The sequence below is a fragment of the Notamacropus eugenii genome, chromosome 2, assembly GCF_028372415.1.
Source record: "Notamacropus eugenii isolate mMacEug1 chromosome 2, mMacEug1.pri_v2, whole genome shotgun sequence".
NCBI lineage: Eukaryota > Metazoa > Chordata > Mammalia > Diprotodontia > Macropodidae > Notamacropus > Notamacropus eugenii.
Window position 1 is genome coordinate 223,471,960 of NC_092873.1, and position 15,746 is coordinate 223,487,705.

Here is a 15,746-nt window from a genome sequence, read left to right on the forward strand (position 1 = left end):
TGAGAAAAGGTGAAGTGACTTACCCAAAGTCACATAGGTCATAATTGTCCGTGGCAGAATCTGAATTTAGGTCCTTTCTCTAAAGGACTAATGCTATTTCCACTGTTCCATGGTGCCTCCCCATCCCTGACTTCCTCCAAGGCTCAGTTCAAACATAATCTCCTCTATAATGTTTGTCCTGACCACTCCAATTTGTATGCCTCCCTCCCTTGATTACTTGGTATCTATTTTATATTTACTTAAGATCAAAAGATCACTAATTTTGAACTAAGGAACCTTTGAGGTCATCTAACGTAACCCCTTCACTTTGCAAAGGAGGAACTGAGGACAAGAGAAATTAAATGATTTGCCTAGGGTCACACAGCTAGTACATGATTGAGGGAGAATTTAAATACAGCTCTTCCTGAGTCCAAGTCACTAATAACCAGGGCTACTATACCACTGAGGACAGCTAGGATATGGATAAAGTATTGGAATCAGAACCACTCATCTTCATGAGTTCAAGTCCAGCCTCAAACATTTATTAGCTGTGTGACCTTGGGCAAGTCACCTAACCTTGCTTGCCTCAATTTCATCATCTGTAAAAATGAGCTGGAAAAGGAAATGCCAAAACCACTCCAGCATTTTTGCCAAGAAAATTCCAAATGGGATCATGAAGAGTCTGCCAAGTTGAAAACAGCAACCATATGATGATGTCTGTACATGTTTTTTCCCCTGTTGAATAAAAATGCCTAAAAATCAGTAACCACTTCTGCCTTTCCATAACCAGTGTCTAGCATATCGTAGATGCTTAATAAATTTCTAACTGAACTGAATCAAGCAACATGTGTTTTAGTCCCTACAGTGCCCCCAGCTAGCAGTCTTGCCCTCAGCAAGCTGCTTAATGTCTGAGTCTCTAGTTAATAATTTGCAAAAAGGAAGTAATACCTTCACTGTTTACTTCTTAGGAGTATTGTGGATATCCAATCAGAAAATGTGTGTACTTTGGAAGCTGTGAGGTATAATACAAATGTAAGTAAGGCATTAATCAATTGGTTTTCTGGTCAGTTGACTCTCCTAAAACTAGAGTGAAAAACAAAAAAAAAAGTAATTTTTTAGGTGTTGGTTAATTTGATTCCAGTTAATGGAAACTTTACTATATTTTTAGATTTACCTGTTATTACAATAACTTTTTAAAAATCATTCATACTTTTAGGAAACATAATCTGGTGTGTATTTGCTCTGCCTGGAAATTGATGTTTTTGATTGAGTCATAATTTACTGTCACTCAGCTAACGCTTCGAATAATTTGAAAGTTTTACTTCTTAAACCCATCTGAAAATAATCTTCTTGAAAGTGACTACAAAGGAAAAAATGATGCACCCATGAAAGAACAATCTTATTTTAGATATTTCTTTGTGTTCTTCTTTGTAGACACCTTTACTAATTAAAAAAAGAGAGACAGTCAATATGTCAATATTTAACAATGACATACTAATTATTCTAATTGTAACTTAACCTATGTAAAAATTTCAACTAGTTGGCAGTACTTCAAAAGAGGTCACAATCCATATTATGACTACAAAGAACTGAAGTGGAAATTATACTAGAAACAATCGGCTGTGGATTAAGCTCTCTCCACCTGAATTCAGGATCAACTGGGTTGGAAACCTGCCTACCTCATCTACCACCACCCTGAGCAAATCCATTAACCTTTCATGTCTCCCTTTCCTCATCTGTAAAAATGGGGGTGATGATAATCCTTGTGAGGAAGGATCAAATTAGGATAAAGTCTGTTAAAAAAAAAAAGTTTTCCAACCTGCTATATAAAAAATCAGCTTTTTAAAAATATGAGGCTGGAAGACCTGGGTTGAAATTCTGGCTGTGCCACAGAGTGTGACGTTATGAAACTGATTTCCCTTCTCCCAACATCTATAAATTGTTTGGGGGCTAGCTAGCTAATTTCACCCTAAGACCGATTTTCTAGCTTTCTATCCTTTTATCCTACAATCAGATTATCCAATTCCTGTGGTGAAAAAACAAGTGAATATGAACAAACTTAGCTAGGCTGTCTCGGCAACTCGGGTGAGAGGAAAGGTAAGCAGAAGTTTCTTTCCCGACGTCCTAAGGGTTGGGGTTGCCACCTGTCCTTGCGCCGATCTGTAGGAAGGTAAGAAGGGAGGAAGCAGGTAGCATCCCCCGAAGACTCAGGAGTGGGAGCTCCGCACCCCTGCATGCCCACTTCTGGGCCAGGGCCAGTGTCCCAGGCTGAAAGCGAAACACCGAACGAAGAGAACGAAGGCGGCGGCGGCGGCGAATCCGACACATGGAGCTACGAGCCTGGAGCAACTGAAGTGCCCTCCTGGCAGTCCGGGGATTGAACGCCAGCTTCAACCTCGCCAAAATAGAGGAAGGCGCAAGGGGGCTGGGGAGGGGACGCGTGCCAAAGCTGCGCCGCGGACACGCTCAGACAGACGGGCACACACACGCACACATTCTTACCTGAGAACACCGGCTGCAGGACGTGAAGCAGGAGCCGGGCCACCAGAGGCAGGTACCAGGGCTCCCACAGCCCTCTCGCTGCTGCCCTCCTGCGGGGCCGCATGAGGCAGGGCCGGAGGTCACATCTCCGGATAGCCAGGTCCCATCCCAGACTGGCTAGGTGACAGGTCTCCAGGCGGCCGCCACGCCACGGTGGTGCGCTCAGCTGCACTCCCGGCGTTCGGCTCGGCTCGGCGGAGCTGTCCCACCTCCCCGGCCCCGCCGAGCTTGGACTCGGGAGGGGGAGGGGGACCTTTCCCTCAAGCTGCTGGACTCGGTTGGGGCGGGAGAGAGAAGGGGCTAAGCCCAGGAGTAGGATAAGGTGGGGAGGGGAGGAGGTGTTTGCTGGCCCCACCCACTCCAGAGCCCAGGCCCAGCACGCTGGGGGAGGAAAGAGAGGGAAGTTAAACGCCGAGGAACCCAGGAGGGAGGCATCTCTGCAGGACGGGAGGGAGCGGGGAGGAAGACCGCAGCCCCAACCTCAGAAAACCCTGGGCCAACAACTTAACACCACCCATCAAACACCTTTCTGGTGGGAACGCCTTGAGAACTGGTTCCACTTATTTGTTTGTTTATTTTTGGTGGTTATTTTGTGGCCTTTAAATCGTCTATCACAGTGCCTTGCACAAGGTAGGCACTAAATAAATCTCGTGGAACTTGGATCTTTTTAAATAGACTCAATAAATTTCGTTGAACTTCGACATATTACCAGGATAAGAGAAAAGTAAAGTCTCAGACTGAGTTTCATAGATTTTTTTCCCTTTCACTACCAAATATTTCATAGGTGACAACTTGAGTTTTTCCTACATCTTTTATTTAAATCCTGTTGGTAGGTATGGAGAATGGATGAGGAATCATTTTGTTCATGTGTGTTCAACTGGTGGTGACCCCATGGACACACTCCAACACTATCCATGGCGTTTTCTTGGCAAAGATACTGGAGTGTTTTGCCATTTCCTTCTCCAGTGGAATAAGGCAAAGACAGGTTAAATGACTTGCCCAGGATCACACAGCTCGTGAACTTCTAAAGTAAAATTTGAGCTCAGGTCTTCCTGACTCTAGGCTCAGCACTCTAACCACTAACCCATCTTGCTGTCTTCCTAGCTGCCTCATAGATCATAGGGTCGTAGATTTAAAGCTGGAAAGGACCTTAGAGGTCATCAAGTCCACACTTCTAATGTTATGAATGGAGAAACTGAGGCCTACAGAGATTAGAGCATTTGCCCAGGGTTACACTTGCCAGGTTAAGTACATGAGGCAGATTGGGTGTCTTAGATGCTGCATGGCCCCTAATCAGGTATCACAAAGCTGACTATAAAACTGCATTTTCAGTATTTAGCACACAGACCCATGGAAGAAAGGACATAATCCTCATAACATTCCTGAGTAGTATTTTCTGATTAAAATACCTACAGCTCAAGTATTATCTGCTAGCTCATTGTTTGGACTAAAATCCTTGGATTTCCATTGAGGAATATGCACATTATGACAAGATTTTCCTAGTCTTTGAAACAGCTGCCTCTTCCAAGAAAGGCTCGGTGACCACTTTGGGGGAAACTTATAGATCAGATTGTCAGGTACAGGTTGTGTTAGATGGCTTCTGATTTCTTTTCAGCTCTGAAATTTTATGATTTTGTGACTATGTCCCTATAGACTCCATTTTTAGACAAGCTGAGAAACAGAGGGGCCATTAGGATAGCCATTCCATAACATTAATAATAATAAAATGATTTACACATCACTTTACAATTCAGTTTGTTTTCCTTACAGCTGCCTGATCTGGTAGATCATACAGATATTATCCTAAATTTTGCAAATGAGGAAACAAAAACTCTGAGAGTTTCACGTGTAACCACCTAGTGTTAATAAGTGTCGGAGCTGGTGCTGGACCTCACATCTCTTGATTCCAAGTCCAGTAACCTTCCCACTGTGCTGCTAGAATCCAGAATGTCTTTCCCCCTGAAAGAAGGAAGAAAGCCTTGCATGGGACAGATAAGCTTTGATTGATGCACAGTATCATTTTTCAGTCTATTATATATTCCTTTTCCCCTGGTTCCTTTTTATTTCTCAGCTTCCTCTTTTAACTCGAGTACAAGATAAAGTTTGTGGGGAGATAGCACTGACATGATTTATATAAGTAGAATGATTACAAATGTGTATTGAATAAATGTGTTCTATGAACTAATCCTGGCATATGATCTGTGCTTAACACATGTTCAATTACCATAAAGAACTTCCTGACAAGTTTTCTTTGTTTTTTACCAGTGCCCCAGACCCGCCTTAAGGAGTCTCTTTGAATGTCTCTCCTCTCCAGCTTGTTCCCCACCCCATCTAGGTAAAGGACACTTCCTTATCTTCCCTCCCCAGTTCTAATAATCCCCAGTAATTTAAACCTTAAATTCTCTTCCTCAAAGAGATTTTTCAAAATGACTCATCCCCTTCCAAATTGATATTTTGCTTCTTCTCAGTGAAAACTCTTACCCTCCTCCCCACAATTTAGCACTTTAGTTACTGTGACTCCCGCTATGAAGATGTGTGGGTTAGCTGGCAAAAATAACAAATGAAACTGAAAGTACTTGATTTTTGTTTAATAGATTAGTGCAGGTACCAAGATTTAGCTGAAAAAGAGCTTTATAACCCCCTTTCCAATATTCTTACTCGATTAGATAATGAGTATATGTATATTTCTATATGGCGGCTTTCAGAAATGTAGAATTGGGGTAACTGCTACACAATAACCTAAAAATAAAGTTATTTTGAATACTTGGATAGATCTGTGATCACAGATGTGAGTATAGATTGTAATCCATCCATGCCTTCTCATCTGGTCCAACACATGGGGAGTTTGCTGCCTCACAAAGTTTTTAGGAAAATATTCCTCATATTGAGCTGAAATATCCCATCCTGTAATGTTTACTCATTGCACTCAATTCTGGCCACTAGAACTACATAGAATAAATTTAATTCCTCTTTTAGGTGACAAAAAATAAAATATTTGATGATGGTCAATAATAATAGCTAATGCTTTAAGGTTTGCAAAGCATTTACTAATAATTTATGTAAATCTTCTCTTCTTTAGGCTACCTTGTCTTATGCTGGAGATTAAATATAGTCTTTTGAGGACTCTGCTCTTTGAGCTGGTTCTCCCAGGAGCTACCCTTCATTTCCCCTTTGGACCCTCCCAACTAGAAAGATGAATGAATAGCAGCACCTGTCACTATCTCTGTTTGGTTTTCAACTAGGATTTGGGAAGTCTAAGTGGCCTTGTGTCAAGGTAGGCCCATTTAGGCCCAGGAAAGGTAATCTAATTCTGGATTTTATTATAAAGACAGTGGGAAACCAGTGAAGATTTTTGTGCAGGACTGGATAGCACAGTCAGCCTTGTACTATGAGTCAGTTATTTTGTTATTTCTTTTGAGGATGGCTTAGAGAAGGTGGAGCCTGGAAGCAGAAAGACCAATTAGAAGGCTGTCATAACCAAGCCTAGTCCCTGAAAAAGAGTTGGGAAAATGAAACTTTCTTATTTGCAGGCATGGGGCAGGATGCAGTTACAGGGGTAGAATATTGCATATACTGTCATGTTATGTAAATAGCGACTTTTCCCCCCCCCTCTCCCTTTTGTATTCACTGTACAAGGGATGACTCTGGATGGAGGATGAGGAAGGGATATGTTCAGTAATAAAAATGATGTTAAAAAAATAGATAACAGTAATTTATTTTTCTTTAAAAATTTTTTCAATTAGAAATCTATTTTCTCTTCTGTCCTTTCTGGCCCACTGGGGAAAACAAAAGAAAGAAAGAAACCCATTGTAATAAATATGCCAAGCCTCAGTCTGCAATTCCTCCCATTGTCCACTTCCTTCTGTGCTGCCGAAAGAAGATGGAGAAAGTCACCAGGATGATTGGGGTCCTCCACTGATATTTGTTACAAAGTTGTCTTCACTGTGGCCAGGCAATCTTTTATACCTCTCTGATTAACTCACTATTCTTCTCACCAAAGCGGCTATTCCAAACCTTTCCCCCTCTCCAAACCTTCTATGGTTCCTCCTAACCTATTCTCTCAGCTGAGAATCTTGTCTCATTGGTCAATTGGTCATTAAAAAAACTGAGACCACACAGAACTCCCTCTTCTCCCTTGTTCCCATGACTCCATCCTGGTTCTTCTCCTACCTCTCTGACTACTTTTTCTAAAACTCCTTTGCTGGATCTTCATCCATGACATGTCTGCTAACAAGTGAGTATACTACAAGATACTGCATTCCCTTCTGTTCTCCATCTATGCTTTTTCATACAGTGATTTCATCAGAACTCATAAATTCAATGAGCATCTCTATGCTGCCCTAACATCTACCTTTACCTCTAGATTTCCATTTCCAAATGCCTATTAGACATCTCTAACTAAATATCCCATGGATTTCTTAAACTCAACATTGTTTCCACCCAAAGTCTCCTTCTGAACTTCTCTGTTATTGTTGAGGACACCACCATCCTCTCAGTTACCCAGGCTTGAAACCTAGATAGCATCCTTGGCTCCTTACTCTCATCATCTCATATTCAATGTTGCCCAAATCTGTTTACTTCACCTCTATAACAACTTATAGGTATGCCTCCTTCTTCCACCAACATTGGCACCACCTTGATGTAATCTCTCATCATCTGGACTATTTTTATAAGAGTTTTTTAGTTGGTCTTCCTGCCTCAAGTCTTTTCCCATCCCAATTCATCCTTCACTCAGCTTTCAAATTAATCATCTTCATATAGTGGCTCTTTCCACCTCCAGGATAAAAAATAAAATCTTCTGTTTAGCTTTCAAAACCCCTTACAATCAGACTCCCTCCCACCTTTACATTCTTTTTACACCTTACTCCCTGACACACTGTTCTCCTACACACACTCTGTGATCCAGTGATCCTGGCCTCGTCAATCTTTGCACAAGGTATTGTATCTCTTGACTTTGATATTTTCACTGGATGTCTCCCATGATCAGAATTCTCTCTCTCTTCAACTCTGTCTCATGGCTGTCCTGACCTCCTTCAAGACCCAACTAAAATTCTACCTTCTCCAAGACCCCTTTCCTGGTCTCCCTTAATGCTAGTGCCTTCCCGTTGTTGATCATCTCCAATTTATTCTTTATATACCTTGTTTGTACACAGTTGTTTTCATGTTGTCTTCCCCATTTGACTGTTAGGTCCTTGAGAGCATGGACTGTCTTTTGCCTTTGATTTTTTATCCCCAGTGCTTAGCAAAGTACCAGGTATATAGCAGGTGCTTAACAACTGCTTTTTGAATGACTTTCTAGTCAAGCAAAAGAAATTCCAGCATTGACCATAACCAGAGAATATGTCTCAATCTGATGAGTTCATCACCTTTCTGCTAGGTGGTAGGTAGAATGCTTCATCCTTTGGAACTGTGGTGGATCACTGGGTTGATCAGAAAGCTAAAACATTTCAAAGTTGCTTGTCTTTATAGTGTTATTATTATATAAATTGTTTTCTATGTTCTCATTTTCTTTGCATCATTTTATACAAACCTTTCTAGGATTCTCTGAAATTGTTTCTTCTGTCATTTTTTATAGCACAATAGTATTTCATTACATTCATGTGCCATATTTTGTTAGCCATTCCCCAACTGATGCACATTTTCTTAGTTTCCAGTTTTTTTGCCTCCACAAAAGAGTTAATTATAAATATTTGTATGTAGAACATGTATATACCTAGTATATAACATCTCTTTGGGGTATAAACCTTGTAGCAGTATTGCTTTGTTAAAAGATATGCACAGTTTTAGAAATTTGAGGGAACATAATTCCAAATTGCTTTCTAGTATGGTTGGACTAATTTATAACTCCACCAACAGTCTATCATTATGGCTGTTCTCTCCTCCTCAAAATTGGTCATTTTCCTTTTTCTAACCAAATTTGACAATCTGATAAGTGTGAGATGAAACCTCAGTTATTTTAATTTGTCTTTCTCTCGTTATAAGTGATTTGGAGAATTTTTTTCTTCTCTCTAGAGCTAGCTTTGGTTTCTTTCCTTGAGCACTGCCTGTTCATATCCTTTGACCAGTTATCATCGAGTAATAGTTCGATCCTTATAAATTTAAATCAGTTATTTATATATCTTGTGATAAAAATGATGCAAAGATTTTTTCCCCCTGAATTATCTGTTTCTCCAAAGATTATTTTTATGATATTCCAGGTAAAAGGTGATAAGGACCTGAATATAGAACAGTAACAATATAAGTTGTGAGAATAGATAGGATATAAAATTAGATATTGGTAAGTAGTAGGGAGGAATAATAACCTGGAGGCTATCATTCTGAGACTGTGGAGATGTAGGTAGTGACTTGGAACCAAGACTCTGTGTTTTAAAACATCCCTGACTGCATCGTATTTATCGTGTATTTATATGATATATGGTTATATTATATATGTGATATATGATTACATATATGATTATATACATGAAATGAGCCCTCCATGGGTGGTGAGGGACTACATGTAGCAAGATACCAAGGGAATGGGTATATAGATGAGATGACCCATACCAGACCAAATCTCTGGTATGATTTCTGATGCTGCCAGCAGTCCAGTTTCCAAAGATAACTACAGACTCAGGCTACATTCTTTGGAGATTTGGGGGAAAATCTGCACCCAGCTGTGCACCATTTGAATGAAAAATAAGACCATCTACTTTGAAATAGGAAGAAAACACCACTCGTCTTACTCAGACCCTAAAATCTAAGAAAGACAGAGAGGCAGCCTGAGAGGAAATGTTCCTTCAGAACTTGATGTTATACAGTGTAAGACTGAACAGTGTAATAATGTCCTAAGGGAAAAATACCTGAAGAATTATGGCTATGAAAAGGAGAGATGCAGAACAAGGCAGAAGTTCAAGAAGAGTTATAAGCACCCCCCACAAACAACCCAAATCAACGTCCTGGCATGGTTACTGCAGTGTGCCCACTTTTATGTTTATGATGGTAGTTGACATGGTAAATTTAAGAGGCTCGTACTAATCAATCATTCTTTTTGGCCTAGAATTCTAAGCAAGTGGAATTCTGTTTCCCACACCCTGTGTTCCCCACTTGCCAATAATAAAATCCAGGTTCCACCCAGCCCCTGAAGTTTGTTTGCAACAAATCAAGTGCTTCTGATTAACAGGATATGACAAGATAAAGATATGGTTGAGACCTGTATGCATTTGGGGAAAATAAATTATAAATGTTCATTTAAAATTGGGAAGAAATTAAGCTTTGCTAATATTTAATATGTGGATTAACACTTTAGAAGTCCAACAAGGCAGTGGCAGCCTCATGCAACCAAGATTTTAAAGAATAATGAAGCATTCTGGGACTCTATCCCAGATCATAGAAATGGGAAAGGGTCCCATATGTACAAAAATATTTATAGCAGCTCTCTTTGTGGTGACCCAAAACTGGAAATCAAGGGGATGCCCATCAATTGGGGAATGGCTGAACAAGTTGTGGTATATGAATGTAATGGAAAACTATTGTGCTATGAGAAATGATGAACAGGAAGACTTCAGAGAGGCCTGGGAAGACTTACATGAACTGATGCTGAGTGAAAGGAGCAGAACCAGGAGAACTTTGTACACAGTAACAACCTCAGAGTGTGAGGCATTTTTCTGGTAGACTTAGAACTTCATTGCAACATATGGACTTAAAAAATTTCCAAAAACTTCCACATCCAGAGAAAGAACTATGGAATTGGATTGCAGATAGAAACAGACCATATTCTTTTGTATTATGTTTTGTTTTGTTTTATGGTTTCTCCCATTCATTTTAATTCTTCTATGCAACATGTATTTATTAGGAAGGTACATGTAGAACCTATATAAGATTATACATCATCTCAGGGAGGGAGGGGTGAGGGAGGGGGAAATAAAGGGCAGGGAGGGAAAAAAATCTAAGATATATGGAAGTGATTGTTGTACACTGGAAACAAAATAATTTAATTAAAAAAAGAATAATGAAGTATTTTCAACCACATTACTATTTAATATTTTAGTCAGAGCAAAAGGGCATTTGTATCATTAATAAATAAAATAAAATTGACTTAAATTATTTTGATCTTATCCTTTTATTTCTATTTGTGTATGTTTTATAATGTATATATTAGTACAGTGACATATGTATGTAATTTATAAATAAGCATAAATATATTGGGGGAGCCAATGCTTAGAACTTTTTTTTTATTGATACAGAAATATCACAAAAAAAAGTTTAGAAACTGCTGTCCTAGACCATTGCAATCACCACTTAATTGATCTCCTGGCTTTTGCTTCTCTCCTCTCCAAGCCAACTTCCTTAAGAGCTGATAAATAGTGATTTCTAGTTTAGAGATTTGCTCATGGCAACCTCTCTTCCTCCTCAAAAATCTCTAATGACCCTTTATTGCCTCTAGGCCAGGGGTGGGGAACATGTGGCCTTCTAGGTCCTCAGGTGCAACCTTTTGACTGAGTCCAAGTTTTACAGAAGAAATTCTTTTATTAGGGAATTTGTTCTGTGAAGTTTGGATTCAGTCAAAGGGCTGCATTTGAGAACCTAAAAGGTCACATGTATCCTTGGGGCTACAGGTTCCCTACCCTGCTCCAAGATAAAATACAAAATCCATGAGCCTTGGAATTTAAAGCCCTCTACAGCCTAATTTTCACCTTCCTTTGCAGTCTTTTTTTTTTTTTTAAATTAATCCCCTCCATGCATTCTCCATTCTAGTCAAATTAATCTACTATTCCCTGTACACAAAATTATATCTCCTGCTTGGCCAGAGTTGTCTGCCACATTCAGAAAGCACTCACTATCCCCTACCCTCTTTCTTCCTCACTGACACCTCTTTGGCTTCCTTCAAATCAGCTTTTATTTTCCACATGAAACCTTTCCTGATCAATTATTAGCGTTCTTTCCCTCTTGAAATTACTTTGTCTATACTGGTCTTATGTTCCTGTAGAATCTAACATTCTCGAGGGTAAGGGATGTTTCATTTTGTCTTTCACAAACTTTGAGTCATTTAACCTTAACACTCAAGTGCAGCTCCCCAAATCTCAGCTGTTTATGTCCCCTCAGAGTTAGCATCCCCCATGACGTGTCAGACAGTCATCTTTCTATTACCATAGGTCATAAGGTCTCAGCAATATGTTTCTTCCCAACAATTGTCAATTGAGAAGGAGAATCATTTAGTTAGCCAGTCTCAGATCTTAGAAACATCATTTACTAAGCGTATAGTAAGAAAAGTTGGTTTAAAACATTCCCTCCCTAAAGTCTGTAACACAGTTTCCCCTAGTCCAGGGGAAAACAGGCTTATGCTTTCAGGGCAAATATGAAAAGGAGGTAGGTCAGCTCTGGAATGCCAAAAGTCTTTTTCTCCCCTTTTGAGGCTACTCCAGGAGTTTCCTACATTGCCACCAGCCGCTGCTGTCCCTGAAGATGATGTTAGGATGCTGGTGGAAATGCGGGAAGTCCAAAATCCTCTGGACTCTTAGAAACTCCTCTAGCTGTTGGGTTAGGGTGGAGGATAAGAGGAGGGCAAGACTGAATCCAAAGTATTCTCCTTCCTGACAAGTGCCTTCTTCTCAGAGGTTTGCCACTTGCTCAGATCTGAATCTCTGCTCAATGCTCAAAGAACTAGGATTCTGAATTGGAGTGAGTCTTCTATTTTATAGACGAACCACAGATCATAAGGAAATTTCCTCAACCAATATGAACACTCTTCCCGTCAATGACACCCTAGTTCATTTAAGAACTTGTTCAGTCGTGACCCCATTTGGAGTTGTCTTGGCAAAAATACTAGAGTGGTCTGCCCTTTTCTTTTCTAGCCCATTTCACAGATGAGCAACTGATGCAAACAGGGTAAAGTGACTTGCCCAGGGTCACACAGCTAGTAAGCAACTGAGACCACATTTGAACTCAGGAAGATGAATCTTTTGGACTTCGGGCCCAGTTTTCTGTCCACTGTACCACTTAGACGACCCTCATCTAAGGCTATTTCTTAGTTAATCTAAAGTGTTTATGACCCCAAATGGGATCACAAAGAATTGGACAAGAGTGAATGATGATAACCTGGGCTTGAGTTACAAACTCACCCTGTATCTTTCCTTATTTAGAATCCTTCCAGGCTTATTTACTCTGGTAGTGCTTCTGGACTTTTCCCAGAAGCCTGTGTTAAAAAGCCTGCAGCCAGGGAGCTTTGAACTGTCTCCTTGCTTTTATCAGAGGGATGGCATCATTCTGCCTTCTTGGCTCTGCTAATTAGCTCTGGGGCACAACAGTGGTTCTCTGTTTGCTTCCTTTCTTGGTTAACTCTCAAAATCCTCACCCTGTTCTCTCTTCTCATGACTAAAGCACCAGCGAATATCCGAATTCATGTAGTACCTCTACCTTCCCTGGAGCTGGTACATCAGAAAAGAATTACTTTTGGCATCCCTGCCTGTTACTTGGTCCTTTGATTTTTCCCCCCAATACTTTACATTGAATTCTGTCTCCCCTCCACCCTGATCCCATCAAGCCATGCAATATCTCTGTTTCTCTTTATAACTTGGTTTATACTTGAAACTTCTTTTAATCCGTAAAAGGGGCAGATTCTTTTCCTCTGTTGACATTTTTAAAAAGAGGTAAGCAGCTTAGAACTCGAATGTAACAAAAAATTTTGAAAAATATATTTAAACCAAATAGAAGAATTTTACCAAAATTAACTACAAAGGCCACGTGAAGGAAGACACTACTTGCATTTAGAGAAAGAAATGACAAATAGAAGTAGGTATAAAATGTTTTATATATGTATATATATATATTTGCATACATACATATGTATACACATATTTGTATCTAATGGTATCCATTTCTAGGGTAGGAGGAGGGAAAAAAGTTACATGCTAACTTTATTTTTAAAAGAAATAGCAAGTTATACATAATAGACCTGCAGTTTCGTGTAGAACCATCTTTTTTTCTATGCTTGTTTTCATTAAATTCAGAATTTAAAAAAAAACTAAATTATCCCACTATTTACTCATAGCTGCTGTATAAAAGTCCCTCCTACAGATAGGGACAGGACCTATGATTTCACTGGTATTGAGAACTCCCTTGGTGAGAAAATTTCCCTTTACTAATGTAAGTTGGCATCTTCTCTGCGACTTATGGACTCTGAGAGTTGCCTGGAGCCCTGGAAAGCTAAGTGACTTTCCTCTATTGTAGCATATACCAAAGGAAGGACTTGGATCCATCTCTCCTCGGTTCACTGACACTCTCTGAACCACACTGCCTATGTCCTTTTATACATATTTATTTTACTTTTCCATTTGGCCAACCTTCAGAAGAATCCTCAGTTTCCTGAGAGAAAGTCCTACTTGGATTGATTTTAGAAAGACTATATACATTTACCACAAAGCTCAGTGGGATTCTTATTTCACAGGACCATAGGTCTCACTCAAGGTCTTCAGATTCTATACAGGAGAAATAATTCTGGGAAGATAGCAGAATAGGTCAGAAAATTCCAGGCTCCCCAGATTTCCCCCACAAACAATATGAAATAGTACTTCAGGGTGAAGATAGATTGCTATAAATAGACAAGAGTTGGGGCTGAACAGGGGTCCTCCTGGGATAATCATAGATCTGAAGAAAAATCCCAGGACCAAGAAGAGTAAATAATTCCAGACTAGGTCTACTTAAATAGTTGGGCAAGCCCTGGGGCTAGCGAGGTTGGAAGCTGCCTCAGCCACAGTCACAGGAACTTTCACTTCCCAGACAGTGTGGGGAGCCTGGCATCTGAGCAAGGGAAGATTGTTGGAACCTCTGCTGATAAAGAATGCCAGCCCCAGCTGTGCTGCTGAGGTGCAGCCTTGGGCAAAAAGAAACCAGCACAGGCCTGGTAAGAGTAAAAGTAATAGGGTGGAGATACCGCTGGCACCACTGGCTGTGGGCACTTACAGGAAGGTAGAATTCTTGGTTTCAGTTCCAAGCTAGAGGGGAGAACTGAAGGAGGATCTACGGCAAGAGACACTATCCCCCTTACCCCAGGACTAGAGTTGATTATAAAAAAATAAGCTGCTACAATTTTTTTTTAAATGATCAGGCAAAGGAAAAAAAATTCAACCTTAGAAAGTTACCATGTGAATAGAGAAAACTGAGGTTTGTCTTCAAAGGATACTGATGATAAAAAAGTCTCTCCTATCCCGAAGAGTAACTTCAAATAGTCACCTGCCCAAAAAGAATTCAGAAAAGAACTTTAAAAAGACTTTAAAAGTCAAATAAGAGAGCTTGAGGAAAAGCTTTAAAAAAAGAACAAACCAAGAAAAATAAGATTATAAAAAGAAAGTCAATGAATTAGAAAAGGAGTCCCAGAACCCTAAGAAAGAAAATGATTCCTTGAAATTTAGAATTGGGGAAGGGGAAGCCAGCAAAGTTATGAGATCATGAAATAATAAAACAAAATATAAAGAATGAAAAACTAAAAGAGAATGTGAAACATCTTAATAGATCAAGAACAGCTCAAGAAGAGAAAACATAAGAATAATCAGACTACCTGAAAGCTACAATAAAAAAATAATAATTTTGATACAATAATACAATGAATAATTAAAGAAAATTGTCCTGAAATATTGGAACAAAACAGGAAAGTAGAAATAGAAAAAAATCCACCAATCACCACCTGAAAAAGATTCTATGAAGAAAACCTACAAGAACATAATAGTCAAATTTCAAAACTCCCAGCTCAAGCATAAAATAGCACAGGCAACAAGAAAAAAAATTTAAATATGGTGGTCCCACGATTAGAATCACATATGATCTAGCAGTAGCTATACTAAAAGACTGCAGATCTTGGAATAATATATATATTGAAGAGCAAAAGAACTGGGCTTCTGGCTGAAAATGTCATGCCCAGCAAAGTTAAGCATAATCCTGAATGAAAAAAATGGATATTTAATGAATTGTCAGACTTTCAGGATTTTGTTCAAAAAATAAAAAATCTGAACTTAATAGAAGATTTGACATATAAGATCCAAGAGAAATATAAGGTACATATTAAAGACTAATTACAGGGACTGCTTACCTTTTAAATGAAGAAATGTAAAATATATGTCTAAGATTCTTATTAGTAATTGGGTAGTTCATCTGATAGATTAGTGTAGACCTGAGTGTGATATAATTTTAAAAAACTGTTTAGGAACAGGTAAAAAGAGTAATTATTTTATACAAATGAGGTCTGAGAGAAC

The 15,746-nt window shown here is 39.3% G+C and overlaps 1 protein-coding gene across 1 annotated transcript in view; it reads right to left on the bottom strand.

Moving 5' to 3' along the window:
- The window catches only part of IL20RA (interleukin 20 receptor subunit alpha), a 69,036-nt gene extending 66,015 nt beyond the window's left edge, over positions 1-3,021 (bottom strand). Inside the window, exon 1 of the mRNA XM_072643423.1 lies at positions 2,482-3,021. Coding sequence (XP_072499524.1) covers positions 2,482-2,584 — 103 coding nt within the window. The 5' untranslated portion in view covers positions 2,585-3,021. The remainder of the gene's footprint in view (positions 1-2,481) is intronic.
- Between the last annotated feature and the right edge of the window lie 12,725 nt (positions 3,022-15,746).